Genomic DNA, 17,490 nt, shown 5'->3' with positions numbered 1-17,490 from the left:
TGTAACTTTAAGTTACCTGTTTAAAGTTCACACAGAGCATTAAACTGTTGCCCAGTTCGCCGTTTCGTTTTTTATGTCATTTCCTGGCCATTTTCCCCTAACTGACTAACTTAATTTTGCTTTAAGGCCACTGAACAGACTCAGACACAGACACATCAAAAATAAAACGGCGGAGCGTTTAATGTATTTTGTTTTACCTGCCCGACTTACTGTTCGTCGTGTATTGTCATTAATGGCTGTTGTTTATGTCATTGCGCGCCTTACCTCACCACTCCTTGTGGCACATAGTTGTGGCAGGTTCCCCATTTGCCTTTATGCTTTATAATTAAGTGTTTCTCTGTCTCGCTGCTGTTGGCTGTTTGGCTGGCTTTATGAGACTTGTGGCCTTATGGTGGAATCTATGCTTACACATACATACAAACATACAAATGTGCTACATACATATATGTATTTACATGGCATAAGTCATGGGTATCATACGCTAAGTTCATATAGATACTTTAGTGAACTTTCTTCCTTTGTGAAATGGAAAAGCCTATTCAAGACATCAGAAAAGTAGAGCAAAAGGAGGCATCCATGTCAACAAAATGACAGTTAGCTTAGGCAAAGCTAGAGCTTGACTACCTTTGAGTGCAGCAAGAAGTACACCAGTCCATCGAAGGATACTAAATGGCCAACTAAGCCGAAGCTAAAGGAAGGTGCAGGAGCACATTCCATTATTCTTAAGATAGGAATGTGGACATGTTGACAATGTGGCAAAAAACTCACATGGACTCACGGCTTATCCTATCGGTCATGTAAGATGTGGCCACATAGCGCAAGACTTAATAAAAATCAGATGCTTTGGAAACGCATTACTAGTAAACAGCAGACTTATCTAAAAGCACAACTCGTATCACATTTTACTTTAATGAACTCTTGCCTTTGTCCAGCAACTTGAACTGCTAATAAAGTCCAGCTATTCCGGCTTCAGTTACGAACTTTGACCACGAGTTGGCATAACCCATCCTAAGTTACCTGGCCTTGCGGCAAAAATTCCAACCCCTCCTAGAAATTTGCTCTGCTCTGTGTTCAAGGTAATGGAATTATGATTATGTAGAAACAATTTCAATCTTCATTTATTGTTGTGGCTTTCGTTCGTTGGCTTCTTTATGGGGCAAGTTGATTAATTTTCACCTCTCCCTAGGTAAAATATCAACAACATTGATGACTCCACTCTATTTTCCCCCCATTTTGTGTGTGTGTGTGTGTGAAAAAGATTCATTAGCTGCTAATAAATCAAAGTTATTTGGTCCCTATATTTATAGTTCACCTTTTAATTATTTTTATCCTTGCGTTTGGCTTAGAGCGTTAGTGATAAATATTATATTTCTTTTCTAATAAATTAATCATTTTATTTATTGATATTTTGAATTGTTCAAAAATTGTAATAGCCGTTTTAAAAAACTAATATATATATTTGTTTGTTTCAGATAAGATAATGTTTTTGTTACAATTGTGAAACGAAACGTTTGGTTAGGCTGCCTTTTTTTGACTGTATTTTTGTTTATTTCTAATGGATTTCAAAAAGTTATATCTCAATTTAAACGCAATTTGGCATATTTTTTTTTGAATAGCATCATGAAAAAACTAATTCAGTCACAATTTTTTATAAAAACTAAATTTTCAAAAAAAAATTTAGTTCTTAAGATTTTAATGGAAAGACATTATTCTAACTTGGAAATAAGGGACCTAATTTTTGAATTACTTCAAAAATGTACTAAATTAGAGCTTAATTAAATTAAGGTTTATTGCAAAATTTTCGTGTTTTTTTTTTTATTTTAATTTTGCTTGAAAAGATAACTTAATAAATTATTAAATTAATTATAGCTAATTAGATTTAAAAGCATTACAATGGGGTATCACTTTCTGAAATCGTTAAAAAACTTTTAAACTTTTTGAAAATTACAGATTCGCAAAGTTAAGAGTTTTTAACAATTTTTATAATTCAATATCAATATACTTATATAATATATGATATGGCTAAGCCCTTACTAGGTATAAGCTATATGTAGTCTGCGAAAAAGTGGTATATGCATTGCACAGACGATTATGAACATACCCTTTTTACAATGGTATACAAAATTTTAAAAAGTTTAAAGTTTCATGGAAAATGGCAAAAATATAAGAAAAAATAACAATAATAATATAAACATTAGGGTATCAATCATTTTACGCCACTAATTCATAATTAAATCACTAATTAAATTTCGCTTTTAAAACTGTTACTCACCGGAAGTGCTAAGGTGGAGGTAATTTACTCACCGGAAGTGCTAAGGAACTGAGTAAACTCCTAAGGGTGAGAGTGACTTACTCACCTGAAGTGCTAAGGGAGAGTAAGTTACTCAGTTCTCAGCAATGATACATAGATGGCGCAAGCAACTGTTTTTGACACATAGATGGCGCAAGCGACAATTTTTGACACATAGATGGCGCAAATACATGATTTGACGCTCTTATTTAAATATTAACACGTTAACCATTGCCGTCACAACATTTATCACTTAAAAGTCTAAATCGTGATTAAATCAATTCTATGACCAGAGGGCCGGGGCTAACTTCGACCGCGTCAAAGTTTGTATACCCTTGCAACATTTTTGGTAACTCTTTCCTTACCTATAGCCATCAAAGTGGAAAAACGTTTTATCTAAAAAGGCTAATGTTTGCGACAGAACGGCCAGCAATCGTAGCATAGGAAATAACGAAGTTATTGGACAAAGTCACTGTTTTCCACCGATCGTTCCTATGGGAGCTATATGATATAGTTACCCGATCCTTATCAAATTTGGCACAGTCATTAACAGATATATTAAACTAACAAATGTTTAATTTGAAAGCAATCGCGTCAAAAGTAACGAAGTTATTCACCAAAGTCACTGTTTTCGAAAGATCGTTCCTATGGGAGCTATATGATATAGTCACCCGATCTTGATCAAATTTGGCACAGTCGTTTATATGTGTAATTAACTCACCAATATTCAATTTCACGACAATCGCTCAGAAAATAACGAAGTTATTAAGAAAAGTCACTGTCCGTGACTTTGCCATTTGTATGGGAGCTATATGATATAGTGATCCGATCCGGCTGAATCCGAGATATACAATGCCTGCAGTATATACAAGCCTACATGCAAAATTTCAGCTCTGTAGCTCTTACGGTCTAGGAGGAGTTTACGTTGATCCAGACGGACGGACGGACGGACGGACGGACGGACGGACGGACGGACGGACGGACGGACGGACGGACGGACGGACATGGCTATTTGAACTCGTCTCGTCGTGCTGATCAAGAATATATATACTTTATATGGTCGGAGATGCTTCCTTCTATGCGTTGCACACTTTTGACCAAAATTAATATACCCTTTTTGCAAGGGTATAAATATTTTGTGGTACTGCTAGATCAAGTGTTAAAAGTCCCTGGCAACAGTTTAAAATGATTTGGTATTTCCAAGTTTAAATTTTTTAAAACTTGAAATGCTAGATTGATTTGCCAAATTATGGAAATACATATGTTTCTTTTTCGAATCGCCCAGAGCATATATGTATATAAATGGATATATATTTTTCATAGGGTCTCTCCTGTGTAGGCGTTCAAATTATTTAACTGTCAACAAGTTTGAAAGGAACTGAATTATTCTTTTGTTCCATGTCCAGGAATTTCTAATACCATCTTAGGACCACCAACTGCCAACCACTCTTTACATATGACCAGAGGAGACCAGACCAGACCAGACCAAACAAATGACACGTGTTAAGAATTCCGCACATGGTTGGGTTAGTTGAAATGCCACACAGCAGCATAGCGGACATTGGGACTTACATACATTGAAACTCATGCATATGCACGGACCAAGACGCGAACATCCAACCAGCAACCGGCAGAAACCCTTTTCCAGTTTTTGTGCCACAAATTTCATAACAAATGACTAACAACATGGTCAGCACTGACTAGGCAGTGGCCAAAGATGCAGTACATATACATAGAAAGATGCAGTTGCAGATGCAGATACATATTCCATGTAACTTGTTGTTGTACTTGTATCTGCATTTGTATCTGCCTTGGCACAGCGGGCTGCGATTAGTACCGAAATGATGATCAAAGTGCTGAAGCTATTGGCATTGGTTTTAGATCGGATCGGATCGAATCGGAGAGAACGGACTGCGAATTGCGTGTGGCAAACAAATGCCACAGTGGGTAGACAGGAAGCGCCCAGTGCGCTTATCTCGATCTTTGTTATCTGGCGGATTGGGGCTGGACTCTTGGACAGCGCCAGTTTTGGCTTAATATTCAATTTGTGCAAGCGTTTGTTAAATAAGTCTACGCCAAACCATTCACTCTCTCCCCGTGTTTCTTTGTCCCTCCCTGGTTATGCCATGTATTTGTATATTGAAAATTGCCTTGGCTCGCCTGGCGGCTTAACAAGACTCCATTCAGAGCATTCGGTGGCTTTGCTTCCCAAGCAATCAGCAACGACCAACAGACTCTGACTTTGACTCTGACTCTGATTCTGATTCAGGCACGTAGCTGAGCTTCCGCGGCGCGCAACTTGTTGCTGTAACACTTCATTTATTTTGATAACCATAAGATTGCCAATAAAAATTGCATGCCCCAGCTCAGATGAGGCCAGATGAGCTTTACTTCTATACTGCTAAATCCCCACTCTTGCCTTTGTTGCATGGTCAACCCTTAGTCTTGTAGTCACTTGATTGAAATTGCAAATGACTGAAGAGGATCTGGCCAGATAGACTGTAAGAGAAAGAGAGAGAGGTGCGCAGGGATATTGGATCCGCTGCCTGTCTTGTGGCCAGCTTTGAATTTGCAACGCATTTCCCATTTTGGCATCGGTCAGGGAAGTTGACAACTGACACGACACCCATTCAAGTACCCGTTGTCAGGGTCGCACGATGCCAAGCAAAATTCAGTTGAATACAAATTCATAAGGCCTGAAAAGTTCTTCAATTACCAAAGTTGTCTATGCAAAACCTAAAGCTAAGTTTTAATTACATATCTCTTATATTGAAATAAATCTTTTTAGACTTTGCCCACTACTTTTGATAGAGCCTTAGAATCAATTAAAGAAAAACTGCAATAATCTAGGTATAAAAAAGTATTTGCCAATATACATACATATCTTCTAATTAGCCTGGAGGGAAAATAGATAACTCGAGTGTCAAACTTTTTTTGTATTTTACAAATGAGTATAGAAAGTTTAAGTAACTTTTATCTGAGACATTATTAACTTTTTTGGATAAGTTTCAGTGTGTATTGAAATTTCAACCTTTCATGTTTATAGGCAAAACGAACAGCTTAAAAATTTAAGGCATTTCAGTGGTTAAAACGGAGCAGGTGGCACCAAATTTAGTTAGTCCGCTAATAGCATTTTAAGGTGTTTTTAACCATTTCAGAACTTCCGGCAAGTTTCCCAACTTGGTTTACTCTTACAATTAGATTCTGACTTGTTTTAACCAATTATTTCGCTAAAAAATGATGGACCTTGTAAAATTTGAACAAAAAGTTGAAACTTAATTGGCTCATTGAGCATATCCCACTGTGAGCTTAATTGGAATCATTCTATATGATTCGCACTATTCCAAGCATGAAGCAAATATCATAAATTCTTGATGTTAACTGTACAACTGTTCTCGAGTAATTGAAGCTCTGTTCGAGCTCAGGTTTTAGGCTGTCACCTGGCCTGGTCGTAATTTTAGTTTGCGTTAACTTCTTCCTTCTTGACTGAACCTTATATGGCAAGGCTTATCTGAACCTGGGCTTGGGCTTGCCAAAAAGACTTGCCCAGTTGTGGTGGCTGTGTCAATGGCAAGGCATTGCCATTGCTTTTCCCCCTTCACCCACACACACACACACACACACAAACACCATCTATCTAAACGTGGCCAAAGATACAGATGATCGTCATGCCACATTTTGTTGGCAATTTTTCAGTGGTTGGCTGTTTGGCTGGTTAGCTGGTTGGCTGGTTCTTTGGTTCGTGTGACTTAGTTTTGTGGGCACGAGGTCATCATTTTCCCTCTTGGTTGTTGTTGGTTTTTCTTTCAGTTTGTTTTTTTTTTTTGTCTCTCTGCGGTTTTGGCCCGCCCGCAAAAAGCAAGAACTTACTGTCTATCTATGTATCCATCTATCTATCTATCTATCCATCCAACTGTCCCTCATTCTCCTGCTCTTTCTTTTTCCCGCTCTGCCTGTTTGTCTCTCTCCACTTTTTATTTCTGTGTTCTGAGTTGTTAGTGACTTTGGCTATCTATTCTCTACTGTCAGGCCATATTAACGGTACCTTTTTGTTCTGCAATTTGATTTCCTTTTGCCTAGTCAAAAGGTTCTTCACAAACAAGCAAACAATTAAAGTCATAAAAAATAGTTAACCACATTTGTTGACTAACTAACTAACTAACAAAGTAACTAACCACACTGACTACAATAGAACAAGCTGTGCGAACGTAAAACTTGGCTAAAAGATAAGCACATAATTGTTGCCCAAGCCGCCACAGATTCGTCTTCTAATTCAAAGGAATTATTTAATTAGATGATTCTGGAAAATACAAAAAAAAAACTTTGTTAATCCTCTTTTGAATATTTGCATTCACCTTGTAACCAATTTTAGTTTTCATTTTCAACACTTTTTAAGCAAATGCAAATTTTTGTGTTTATTTTCCAGAGACCAAACAATAAAAATGTTAATCATTTCGTTTGAAAAGTGAATTTTTTCAACTCCAACTAAAGTTTTGCTTTCGAAACCACTAGTTGAAGTTGAAGTTGGTCTTCCGACTGTAACTTGTTATTTACTGTAATTAATTTTCAGACCAAAAAGTGCTAATTAATTCACTGGCCATTGGTAAAGAAGAATAAGAAAAAGAAGAAGAGAAGGCAAATAAACAAATTGGCCGCATTTGAAGGGCATTTCCTAAGAACTACATTTAGAAGTGGGCAGGAAAGGAAACTTACATAACTGTACGATGGCCACATCTTTTTTTTACGCAATGTCATCCGCCTAGATGATGCTGCCTATCTCATCTCTTCACTCCTAGCACTTCCCTCACTGTTTTAGCCATGTCTATCTGGGCTTTTATGCGCTTGAGCCAATAGTAACGCCCAGCAATACCTTTAATTATAGTGTCCCGCCGCCGTAGGTATCCAAACCCAAACCCAAACTTGACGCACGTATAGAAAACATATTTCAAACTAAACAAACTCATCAGACATCAGAGAGAAGAGAAGAGGCACAAAGGAACAAGAAGCTTAGGGGAATGAGCGCGTGCAAAATTAAAAGTAAAGCGAGAAAATATGTAGACAACGCGTCAGTCTAGGCCAGATTCCCAGGTTTCTGCTTGTTTTTGAAGTTGTCCAGAAACTGAAACTGGAACTGAAAAACTGTCTGGAATGTTTGCTTCTTGATGCTGCTGCTGCTGGAGCTGTTTCTTATGAAGACCACCAGCTCAAGGTCGTACAATTTGAAGTCTTTTGCCATGCTTATGTTTGGCTAAGCCAAGGAACTTCTTTCGCTTCAACAGATGAGGTCATTCATAAAACAAATAAAAAAAAGAGCGGATCAAGAATTGGTTGGAAGAGCTTAAGAGTCCAACAAAGTAGGTACAGACATTTGAGTCATCTCAATCTTTTTTACTGGAAAATATTCAAGGACCAAGATTTTGTATCGGTTTTGGACTTAACATTTAAAGTCTAAGCTATTAGCCTGATTTTTAAATCAATCAATTCAAAGAAATTCAAAATTGTAAGAATATAGACAACTAAATTTCTTGTTTATCAAAATAAATAATTGATTTAAAATCGAATCTGGTTTGGTTTTAAAAAAATTATTATAATTTTTAGAAAAATGATTATAATTCGTATAAAAGAGCCAATATTTTAACTGCAATATAATGATAAATTTCTAAATTATGCTAAACGATTTTCCTTTTATATGTGTGTTTCAATAGAAACTCTTACCTTCTATTAACTAAACAAAATAAATCTTTCCTATTGTTAGATTTCTCAATTTTCGAGCTTTCAATTCAATAGATTTATTACCTTACCATAGATGACAAAACCATAAAAGTCATGAGAAATTCCAAAAACATGTTTATGTCTAATTTGTCAGTCTATAAAAGTCTGACAAGTTAGTTAAACCCACACTCAAAATAGAATTTTAAAATACATACATATAGATTAAAATAAACTATTTTTGTTTGGGCGCCTCATCACAAAATACTTAATTTACAAGTTGAAATTTCTCACCAGTTGTAAGGTGTGTGGATCTTAGGAGTGGGAAGAAGAGAAAAGATTAGGCAGAAAATAAAAAAATAAAAGGCCGCTGGGCAATTTTGCAATTATAAAATGATTAATTTTTGTGCATTTTCTCAACACCTTCCACTTACTTAGCAACAAACTGCCTTGGACTTGCGAGATAAACCAGGGACAGGCGGCAGGGACAGACGATCAGAAAACAACAACAACAACAACAACTACTACTGTCGATTTAAGTGCCGCCGTTGCCATGGTGTAGGGTATCATTAGGCCAGACAAAACAATTTAAAATAACTACAGCAACTAGCATAATAATGTTAAGAAGAAGCAAGCAAAAGTAGCATCAGCTGCTGCCTCCGCCTCTGCCATAGACAATTTTCATAATGGACAGAAATAAATCTGCAAGCTGGAAACTCACCGGTACTGAATACCGAACCCAAACTGAACCCAAACTGCTGCTCCTGCTGCTGCACAACTTAATTAATAAACTAATGAGCAGTTTCCAGGCTGACCAACAAGCCTCAGTAGTACCCTACCGTCTGTACCTTCGTCAGCGAAGATTATCTACATATGTGAAGAGTCTCAATCCGTCTGAATTTGCAAGACCGACAGAGATCTACCAAAAACGAGAGATAGAGAGGGAAACTGATATAAATATGCAACGTGCAAAAATGCTGAAAGACCTTAAAAAACGAAACATATTGAATGATTTATGCATATAAAAGATCGGTTGGGTACGTCTCCGTGATGTCTACGTGATAATAACGAGTATAACTCAAATGACAACTTTTAAGACGCATTCGAAAAGTAAGATCTAAGATATATATTGTATGTATATACCCATATTGCCTGTCGTTGCACTACGTATGAGTAATATTGTTGAGTCAATAATGAGTTTATTTTAAGGTAACTTGCGTAATTGATCATAGAGAGCGTCAATTTATTTACATACTCTTCTTTGCGAGAAAATGTGTGCAAATTTAGCTGCTTGAGACCCGTTTTGGGGTTTCCCAGATTCTCAAAAAACCAAAGAGTTTGCCTGAGACACATAGATGTTGAAGATTTTAAGATTAGAGCCCTCAGAGTTGTCCATGGGACATGGCGCGACATTTTATCAAATTAAAGTAGGAGAACACGAGAGTTCACCTAACTTTTGCACTATTGTAAGCAACACTCTCCAATTGTAAGGTAAAAGATACATACAGACATAAAAAAGCCAAAATTAATAGGTATGAATGTTTTTATATTATTTTGAATTCACAATCGTGACTATGAAGTCAACAACAGCCTAAAGTTCTAAACACTCACTTCACATCGCATATATGTATATAGTTTCTTTGAAAATGGCTTTTATTTGAGATATTTGGCCTACCAACATGTGCAATTTAAGTTCTAAATAAACGTGGTAAGTTCTCAGGCAAACAGGTAAAACAATAAAAAGGTAGTATTTGGAAAATATTACAATATTTACGCACAACTCGTGTTGGCATTAAGGATTTTCGCAGTCCTTCATACACATTCGATAGTTGTTATATCCTTGGAAATATAGTATGGTATAGATAGTATAATATTTATTTTGGTCAACGATAAAAAAGTATCAATATTAGATTAGATTAAGCTGAGTTAGCAACATGTCCGATCAAAAATACTCGCAGAATGACAAACCTTGACTTTAGTTTTTTTTTTTATAAATACTTTGACACTGAAATTTCTTTTAATAATTTCGCCATTATTCTGCTTTTGTATATGAATACGTTTTGTAGAAAGGGTATAAAGACTTCAGTCCGGTTCAGGTGAGTTCTACCCTCTGGGTACACTTGTTCCTCGAGACGGTAAGTCATAAAACAGAAAGTTTTTCTGTTTCTTTTTTTCTTTTCTTTGCATTTTCATTAATGTTTCTTTTTTTTTGTTTTTTTCTTTTTGTATTTCTCCCGCATTTAAGGTTTAATGACTGGTGAGGTGATGGCATTACCATTCTAGATGTGATTGATGTGAATCTATATATTATTTTTAATTTCGCAGCAGATATATGGAATTACAGAGGCATCGGCAAGACAAATGAGATCAGAGTTATTGTTGCTTGGTTGAAAATAAAATTCTCTAACCGGGTTTTAAATTATTGGGTTTTAATCTTGGAGCTTCGGCTGTTTTGCCATTGCTTTAATTATCGCTAGTCAAGATTTTAGAGTCGTAAATTCTAGAGAAGAGCAGGCTAAATACATTTATGGCTGGGCATAAATTGAAAGGGAAGACAAGAACAAAACTATTCAAATCAATGAAATTTTCATAGCCTGACGGCCCCAGGCAAAAGAATGATTAACATTGAGATGGCAAAAAGGCAGGAGAGGCAATGAAATTGGTGTGGATTAAAAATTGGGATTGGGGACTAAGGGGGGCAAAGATGGCACCGACATCGTCGTCTAAATGGTACGTGTAGCCCATTTAAGCGACATGCCAACACTCTTGATCACTTGACCATAAGCCTTCTGCCCCGAACGTATCATTAACAAGTCACGACAAATTCGAAGTCGCCGGCCATAGGGTCTATGTGTTCTAGGTGTGCATTTGAAGGAGCCAAATTTGGTCAGAGGGCCTCTTGGACTCTCTTGGACATTAGATAAACCTACCGACAAGTCCAACTCCAGCTTCAACTGCAACTTGTAGCCCGTATCAAGTGCCAAATACATGGACAGGTTGGCCATTTCCTGGCCCTGCCTGACTGCCAGCCGGCGGCGGCTGCTTTGAACGGACCCACCGCAACACCTCCAACGACCACCGCCAAGTTGAGGTGTGAAAAAATCTAAAATGCAAACACCAAACACCAAAACGAAGAACTTCAGCATCATCACCGCACTCCACAACTTCACTTCTATCTACATGCACTGCACTCCACTCTATTCTATGGCACTGCACTCCATTTGTAGTTGCTCCCTTGGGCCGGGATCTGAACCTGGGACAGGGATTGAACTTAAGCAAGGATGTGCGTTCATGTTCTTCGCATTCGCATGAATTATTTATTTCGATTGTGTCTTCGTCGTATGTATGAGCTCTATCTACTTCTGTCTCTCTCTATCTGTTTGTCTTCGTTGCTGTTCCCTTTATCTCCCCTTTTTGACTTTATCCCCCCGCGACTCTAAAACAACAGCAACAATCGTCTCACAATTTATGAACGGACAGCAGAAGCTCGTTCAAATTATCGCCGGGGCATGCAAAATTTATTAACAAACATAAAAATTGCTCGAGAATTTATTTCATCTTAATTCAATTTAACAACTTAAACAGCCATAAAGTGTTCACATAGTAAATCAATGCAATGCAAAAACTCTATGCAGATGCTTCTCCTGTCCACATGCATTGCCATCACCAATCTCATCCTCGTCCTCAACATCTTCGTCATAATCATCATGGAGAAGGGTTGGCCGGCCAGCTAGCTAGCAGGACAGGCCTAGTCAGAAATTTATGAGCTGCGCATGAAAATGAGTCAAAACAAATTATGCCGCTCTGCCTCCATACCGAGTGCAGTTGTAACGTCGACCAAGGGGGCGGCAACGCAGTGGTCTGATTGACAGCGTTCCAATGGAGGCATCCAGCACCGATTATGATTATGATGTGAGCTCTGCCAAAAAGATTTCCATCAGCAGCGTCAAACAATTTCGAGGCATTAATCATTCCGACAAAATCCATGTACTACATGAGTTGAGGGTGTGGGTCACAAAACTTCACTAAAAATGTTAAAATAAAAAAGGGGAGACGAGAATACTCGTACAGAATGCCAATTGAAAAGAATCCTAGCCAGATTGAAATGCAAGATTCGTTTTGGTAAATCAAAATCCGTTTCTCTCGCCCATATTTGTAATCTGTGGTTACGTGGTTTGATTACTGGAAAAAATCTTAAATCTGAGTCAGTATGTGTTGCTTTGATAGTCTCGTGACAAACAAAATAATTAACACCTTTCTTAATTGAACTAATTACTTGAATGACAAAATGTTTATTTCTGGCAATAATTTAAAATAATTTACGAATGGAGGAAACATGAATGACCAATGCTGGGCGATGAGATGAAGCATGGAAAGACGAGAGACTTAGCCCTGACAATAGCAACCATCCTGTGTATTTTTTTGTATCCAATCCAAAAACTTGCTAACACGAGCATAGACACCAGGGGCATTTGCCTGGGCGCAACCATAGCCAAAGGAGACCACACCGGCCAATTTAAAGCGTCCTTCGTTGACAATCAGTGGACCACCGCTATCACCTTGGCAGGCGTCCTTGCCACCAGATTTTACTAAGCCAGCGCAGAGCATAACCTCGGCAATCTTATCCCTGTAGCGAGTGGCACGGCACTGCTGATTGGTGATAATCGGAACGCTGACCTCCTGCAAGTAGTTGGAAGTGACACCGCCCTCTTTGATCAAACCCCAACCAGCAACAATGGCATTCTTGCCATCAAAGTTGTGATTTGCTTCGGGCAGGCAAACGGGACGCATATTCTCGGTTAGGGGCACAGGGGATTCCAGTTTGAGTAGGGCCACATCGTTGACAATGCGATTGGGATCATAGTTGGGATGGACAGTGGTCTGGATAACTTTGCGAACAATGCCAGGATCCCGGGAAGATCTGTCGATTTGCAGTAGACGAATGGTGATCTGATCCCGATTACCGTGCACACAGTGAGCAGCTGTGAGGACATAACGATCGTTGATTAGGGAGCCACCGCAGAAGAGACGAGGATAGTGGCGACCCTTGACCAGTTGGGCAGTCCATGGGTATTTATTGGAACGCACTTGCTGACCTCCAACAATGCGATTGACATTTGGTGTACCGCAGACTTTAAAAAGAAAGAGCAAAACGTTATTAAAATTCCCCAAAACGTAGACACTGAACTTACAGCAATTCTGCTTCACAGTGCACTGATTACGCTGCTTGCCACGAGATGGACGTGAGGACTTCAGATCGCTGTCGGGTTGAGGTTCAACGACATCCACAGCATCGGCAAATTGCTGGGCCAAAGTAAAATGCTGTTTTTGGGGCGATTCGTATTGATATTGAGCCCACGATAGAGTCAGGCAAAAGCCCAACAGCAGGAGCGGCAGGGACAGACTACAACGCATTGTCATGTCTGGTCTGGACGGCTTAGTACTTCCAAAGAAAGTGACGCTGATGTTTGCCTAACGTGGGCTACTTATACCTCTCCGGATGGTGATCGAGATCGAGACATTGAGATGGAGATCGTCGATGGTCATTTACGATTAAATAAAACTAAAAATATGAATGTTTTATCGCCTCTTTCTTTCTTTCTTTCTCCTCTGCTGTCTCTGTCATTGGGTTTTGTTTTCTTTCTTTCTTTCTCGCGCCGCTTTCTTTGTTCAATGGGCTTATTTGCATAACACTTTAAAGCTTCTTCGCTCACTCGCCTTAAGACTCGAGTACGATTTTGTATTTAACTTTGTTTTTTAATTTCAGAACAGCAAATAAACTTTTTAATATCATTTTGTTTTTATAAAAGTGGAGCAAACGCCTCCACAGCAGTCGATGCTTTAATCGACTTTTTATGCCCTGAGCTGAGTTGGCGAATTCTTCTTAGCGCGTTCTCGTTCCCTCTCACTCTTTTTCTCTCTCTCTCTCTCTGCCCTCTGTTTCCTTAATTCTGTGAGTGTAAACCCGATTTGCATCATAAATAATTCTTAAACCAGGCTACAATCAGTCCCTGATAGTTCCTTCACCACAATCTTTATGCTCTCTTTTTAATCATATTTCCCCCCTACGTCGAACATGTTCGATCCCTTGGGGCATGAAGCACTTTGTATTTTGCATAAACGCCCCAAAAAAAGGGCATAAATTAATATAAAGAATGCGCATGTTGCACTTGGAAATTATGCAACACGCACTTGGTAGCTGCCACATCAATTGGTTATTTTCTCTCTTGTACTGTTCATTTCCTTATGCATTATGCAAAAGGATGAATGAACTCCTTCTGAGGTGCTCGTGTGGAGCAAAGAAATTTTGTCGAAACTGACCCACAACTGACCAAATAAATCTATCGAAAATCCATTAGCATTGATTTATTTGGTTTTTAATGAGAACTTCATCTAAATTTGATCCAATTTTATATCGCATATATTTATTAAAAATTTTCCCTACCGAAACATAAATAACTTTTACTCTTATGCAAACTTTTAGAAATTTGTATAGCTGTTTTTTAAATTTTTTTTTTTTTTGTTTTGCATAATTTATATTGTGAATTTTTGTTGAGGCAAAAGCAAAACAAATAAAACCATACTAATTTGGCATAAATTATGCATGAGCAAAATGGATTAGAGCGGATTAGATGAACTTGTGGCATAATATTTATGGCAATTAAATCTAATTATCATCAAAAAGATAGACCCAGTTCCTCGACATGAACTATAATGAGTAATTCTTTCAGTTTGCAGCCCTTGAACAAAAGATAGATTAACTAAAAAGTGGTAAATTGCACCTTATCGACCTGTATAGTAAATAATTTATTGCAAAAAGACTTTTCATTCCAAAAGCACATCTAAACGTAATACAATCAGTTCTTCATTCCGTGTAAAATTATTTTTGTGCGCCGTTTCTATAGAAACGGCTCTCTCTTGTAAAAAAAAAATTATAAAGTATTGTGTATACTATTATAATAAGGAGGCAAAAGTGTTCATTTCTGGAATAAATTACGTAATGTTAAAAAAACGTTACTTTTATAGTCACCACTGTACACTCATTCAGTTGCTCATAACCGTGGCGAGTCAGTACGCCAAATAGTTTTAATATACAGTGGGAAGCAAAACTGATTACATGTTTGCAAGTTTGCAAACAAAATTTTTTTTATATACTTCTTACACATTTGTACACAAAATTAAAATTTTTTCCATTATTCCTTTGCAAAAATGAACTTTAAAATTATTTTGGTATTTCAATTTTTAAGGGTTACCTTAACTATGACAGCGACAGTTGCAATCTTGCATTTTTGCAAAGGAATAAAGGAATATTCTTGAAACATTTGCATGACTCTAAAAACTATACAATTCTATTGTTGGAAGTCCCCCATTTCAAGAATTCCTTAAAAGTTTCTTATCTTCGGCTTTAGAGTAAGAGAGTTTATAAGATGATATGTTAAGATAAGATATAGTAAAATTTAAAAAGTGTACTTTCCCCTAAAATACACTGCCTATCTAAACGTCTTATCTACATTAATAGAACAGTATAAAACATACTAAACCTCTGCAGTTCTACAGAAAAGTATTCATTCAACTTTCAACAATGGCACCGAAATTTTCAAAAATTTTAGTCCTGTACACTGGAGGTACAATTGGCATGATGTTGAATCAAAACAATGGTAAGGAAAGCTAATTCAGAAAATCCTTATCCGATTATTTAATAATTCATTATTTTGTTAGATCTTGCTCCTGCAGAATCAAATCGGTTTGAAGAGAGATTGCGCAGTGATCCCAATTTCAATGATGCTTCCTTTGACGTGGGTTCTGACTTTTTGAGTCTTCCTGCAGTTACTAACGAGCCACGGCGTATTATATATAAAATCAAAGAACACGATAAACTAATAGATTCCAGCAACATGGGGAAATCCGATTGGAATCTAATAGCTGACCGAATACATGTAAGTAAAAAGATCGGTAAAATATTGCGCAAGTGATTTTTTTTTAAATTGTGTTACCAGTATCACCGCAGTGACTATCATGGGTTTGTGATACTACAAGGCACTGATACCTTGGCCTATACCGCATCGGCTCTGTCCTTTATGTTCGAGAATCTGAACAAACCAGTGATTATCACAGGATCCCAAAAGCCCATCTTTGAAACGCGTTCCGATGGCAAGGAAAACTTTATCTCATCGCTAATTATCGCTGCTTTGTATAGTCCAACTGAGGTGTGTGTGGTCTTTGGCGACAAACTGCTGCGTGGAAATCGCACGGTGAAGGTCAACTGCGATTCATTTGCGTCATTTGACTCGCCCAATTTTCCACCTTTGGGTTCAATTGGTGTACAAATTAAAGTGGACCCTACACGTGCCATTCCTGCCGATCCTTCTGACTGTTTATTCACCAAAATGAATACTAATCAAACAATTTGCCTACTGCGAATCGTTCCTGAAATGCCCGAGAAGCAAATATTGGCTGCTTTGGAACAACCTGTAGTTGGAGTAGTTCTTCAATCATTTGGAGCTGGTAATATTCCAAATTGTAACAAATTGCTCAATCACTTGACGTCAGCCATTGACCGGGGTGTGGTTATTGTGAATTGTACCCAATGCCTCAAAGGATCAGTGACTGATGACTACGATGCCAGTGCTGGATTGCGAAAGATAGGTGTTATTTTCCTTGGAGATATCACCATGGAGGCGGCCTACACTAAATTGTGTTACGTAATGAGCAAAGATATTAACCTAAAGGAAAAGAAAAAGGTGACAGTCAACAAATATGTTCCCGCTTATTTAATTATACATTTTTTAATGCTTTATTCCTAGATGATGACAACCAATTTGCGTGGCGAACTAACGGAGAATTAACTTTGAATTATATGCATAAATCTTGGCGACACAACAAACAATTCCAATGGGAATTCAAATATCACCAAATATGCTTTTCAATTTTTTTTCATTATATAAATATATACGTACAAGCAAACAATAAATAACATTACATTAACGATGTATGTACTATACCCAACTTATCGTTGCATTTGCACACAATTAAGTAATTCACGTCCGAGTCACTGTACATACATATATAAGTATATCAGTATATTAGTATATAGCTGGTAGTAATCGACAATTGCTGCATTTTAGTATTTAATAAGCAGTTTATTGAATTTAAACTGTGTTTTGTTTTTTTGCTTTTAGTTGAAATTTCTAACTTATCTTAGATAAAAACGAACGAAATCACCTAAAACCAAACTGGTCATAGAATATAAAACCAATTTAGAAAGGTTTCAGTGCTGGCATGTCATTCTTGATGCTATTCTATTCACAATTCGCCCAAAGGCCCAGTGGCAGTGTCAGTTACCAGTCACAGTCAGAGTCAGTCAGTCATAAATTTGCATAAGAACAGCAACAATGACAGTGAGGGAAACTGAAATAGCAATAGATTGCAATTTTGCATTATCTAAGCTTCAGTTAAAGTTGCAGTTGCAGTTGCAGTTGAAGTGAAGTTGC

The 17,490-nt window shown here is 37.5% G+C and overlaps 2 protein-coding genes across 2 annotated transcripts; one reads left to right on the top strand and one right to left on the bottom strand.

The window, feature by feature from the left end:
* Window positions 1-12,262: 12,262 nt before the first annotated feature.
* On the bottom strand, window positions 12,263-14,314 carry LOC6641581 (trypsin-1). The gene is made up of 2 exons (XM_023175478.2): window positions 13,192-14,314; window positions 12,263-13,131 (listed from the first exon to the last, which is right to left on the bottom strand). Exons 1-2 carry the CDS (start codon window positions 13,418-13,420, stop codon window positions 12,386-12,388), a joined length of 975 nt encoding a protein of 324 aa, XP_023031246.1. The 5' UTR covers window positions 13,421-14,314; the 3' UTR covers window positions 12,263-12,385.
* Window positions 14,315-15,566: 1,252 nt separating this feature from the next.
* Window positions 15,567-17,005, top strand: LOC6641582 (L-asparaginase). The gene is made up of 4 exons (XM_002064535.3): window positions 15,567-15,657; window positions 15,719-15,936; window positions 15,997-16,740; window positions 16,804-17,005. Exons 1-4 carry the CDS (start codon window positions 15,582-15,584, stop codon window positions 16,843-16,845), a joined length of 1,080 nt encoding a protein of 359 aa, XP_002064571.1. The 5' UTR covers window positions 15,567-15,581; the 3' UTR covers window positions 16,846-17,005.
* The last annotated feature ends 485 nt before the right edge of the window (window positions 17,006-17,490 follow it).

The sequence above is a fragment of the Drosophila willistoni genome, assembly GCF_018902025.1.
Source record: "Drosophila willistoni isolate 14030-0811.24 chromosome 2R unlocalized genomic scaffold, UCI_dwil_1.1 Seg200, whole genome shotgun sequence".
Taxonomy (NCBI): domain Eukaryota; kingdom Metazoa; phylum Arthropoda; class Insecta; order Diptera; family Drosophilidae; genus Drosophila; species Drosophila willistoni.
The sequence above is the reverse complement of the archived record's forward strand: the minus strand, read 5'-3'. Positions and strand labels throughout refer to the sequence as shown.

Bases quoted from the DNA above. Each gene is read 5' to 3' on its own strand.
- LOC6641581 (XM_023175478.2), bottom strand. From the start codon at position 13,420: ATGACAATGCGTTGTAGTCTGTCCCTGCCGCTCCTGCTGTTGGGCTTT. The intron at 13,132-13,191 runs GTAAGTTCAGTG...TTCTTTTTAAAG, and splicing joins CACTGTGAAGCAGAATTGCT to TCTGCGGTACACCAAATGTC.
- LOC6641582 (XM_002064535.3), top strand. From the start codon at position 15,582: ATGGCACCGAAATTTTCAAAAATTTTAGTCCTGTACACTGGAGGTACA. The intron at 15,658-15,718 runs GTAAGGAAAGCT...TTATTTTGTTAG, and splicing joins GATGTTGAATCAAAACAATG to ATCTTGCTCCTGCAGAATCA. The intron at 16,741-16,803 runs GTGACAGTCAAC...CTTTATTCCTAG, and splicing joins ACCTAAAGGAAAAGAAAAAG to ATGATGACAACCAATTTGCG.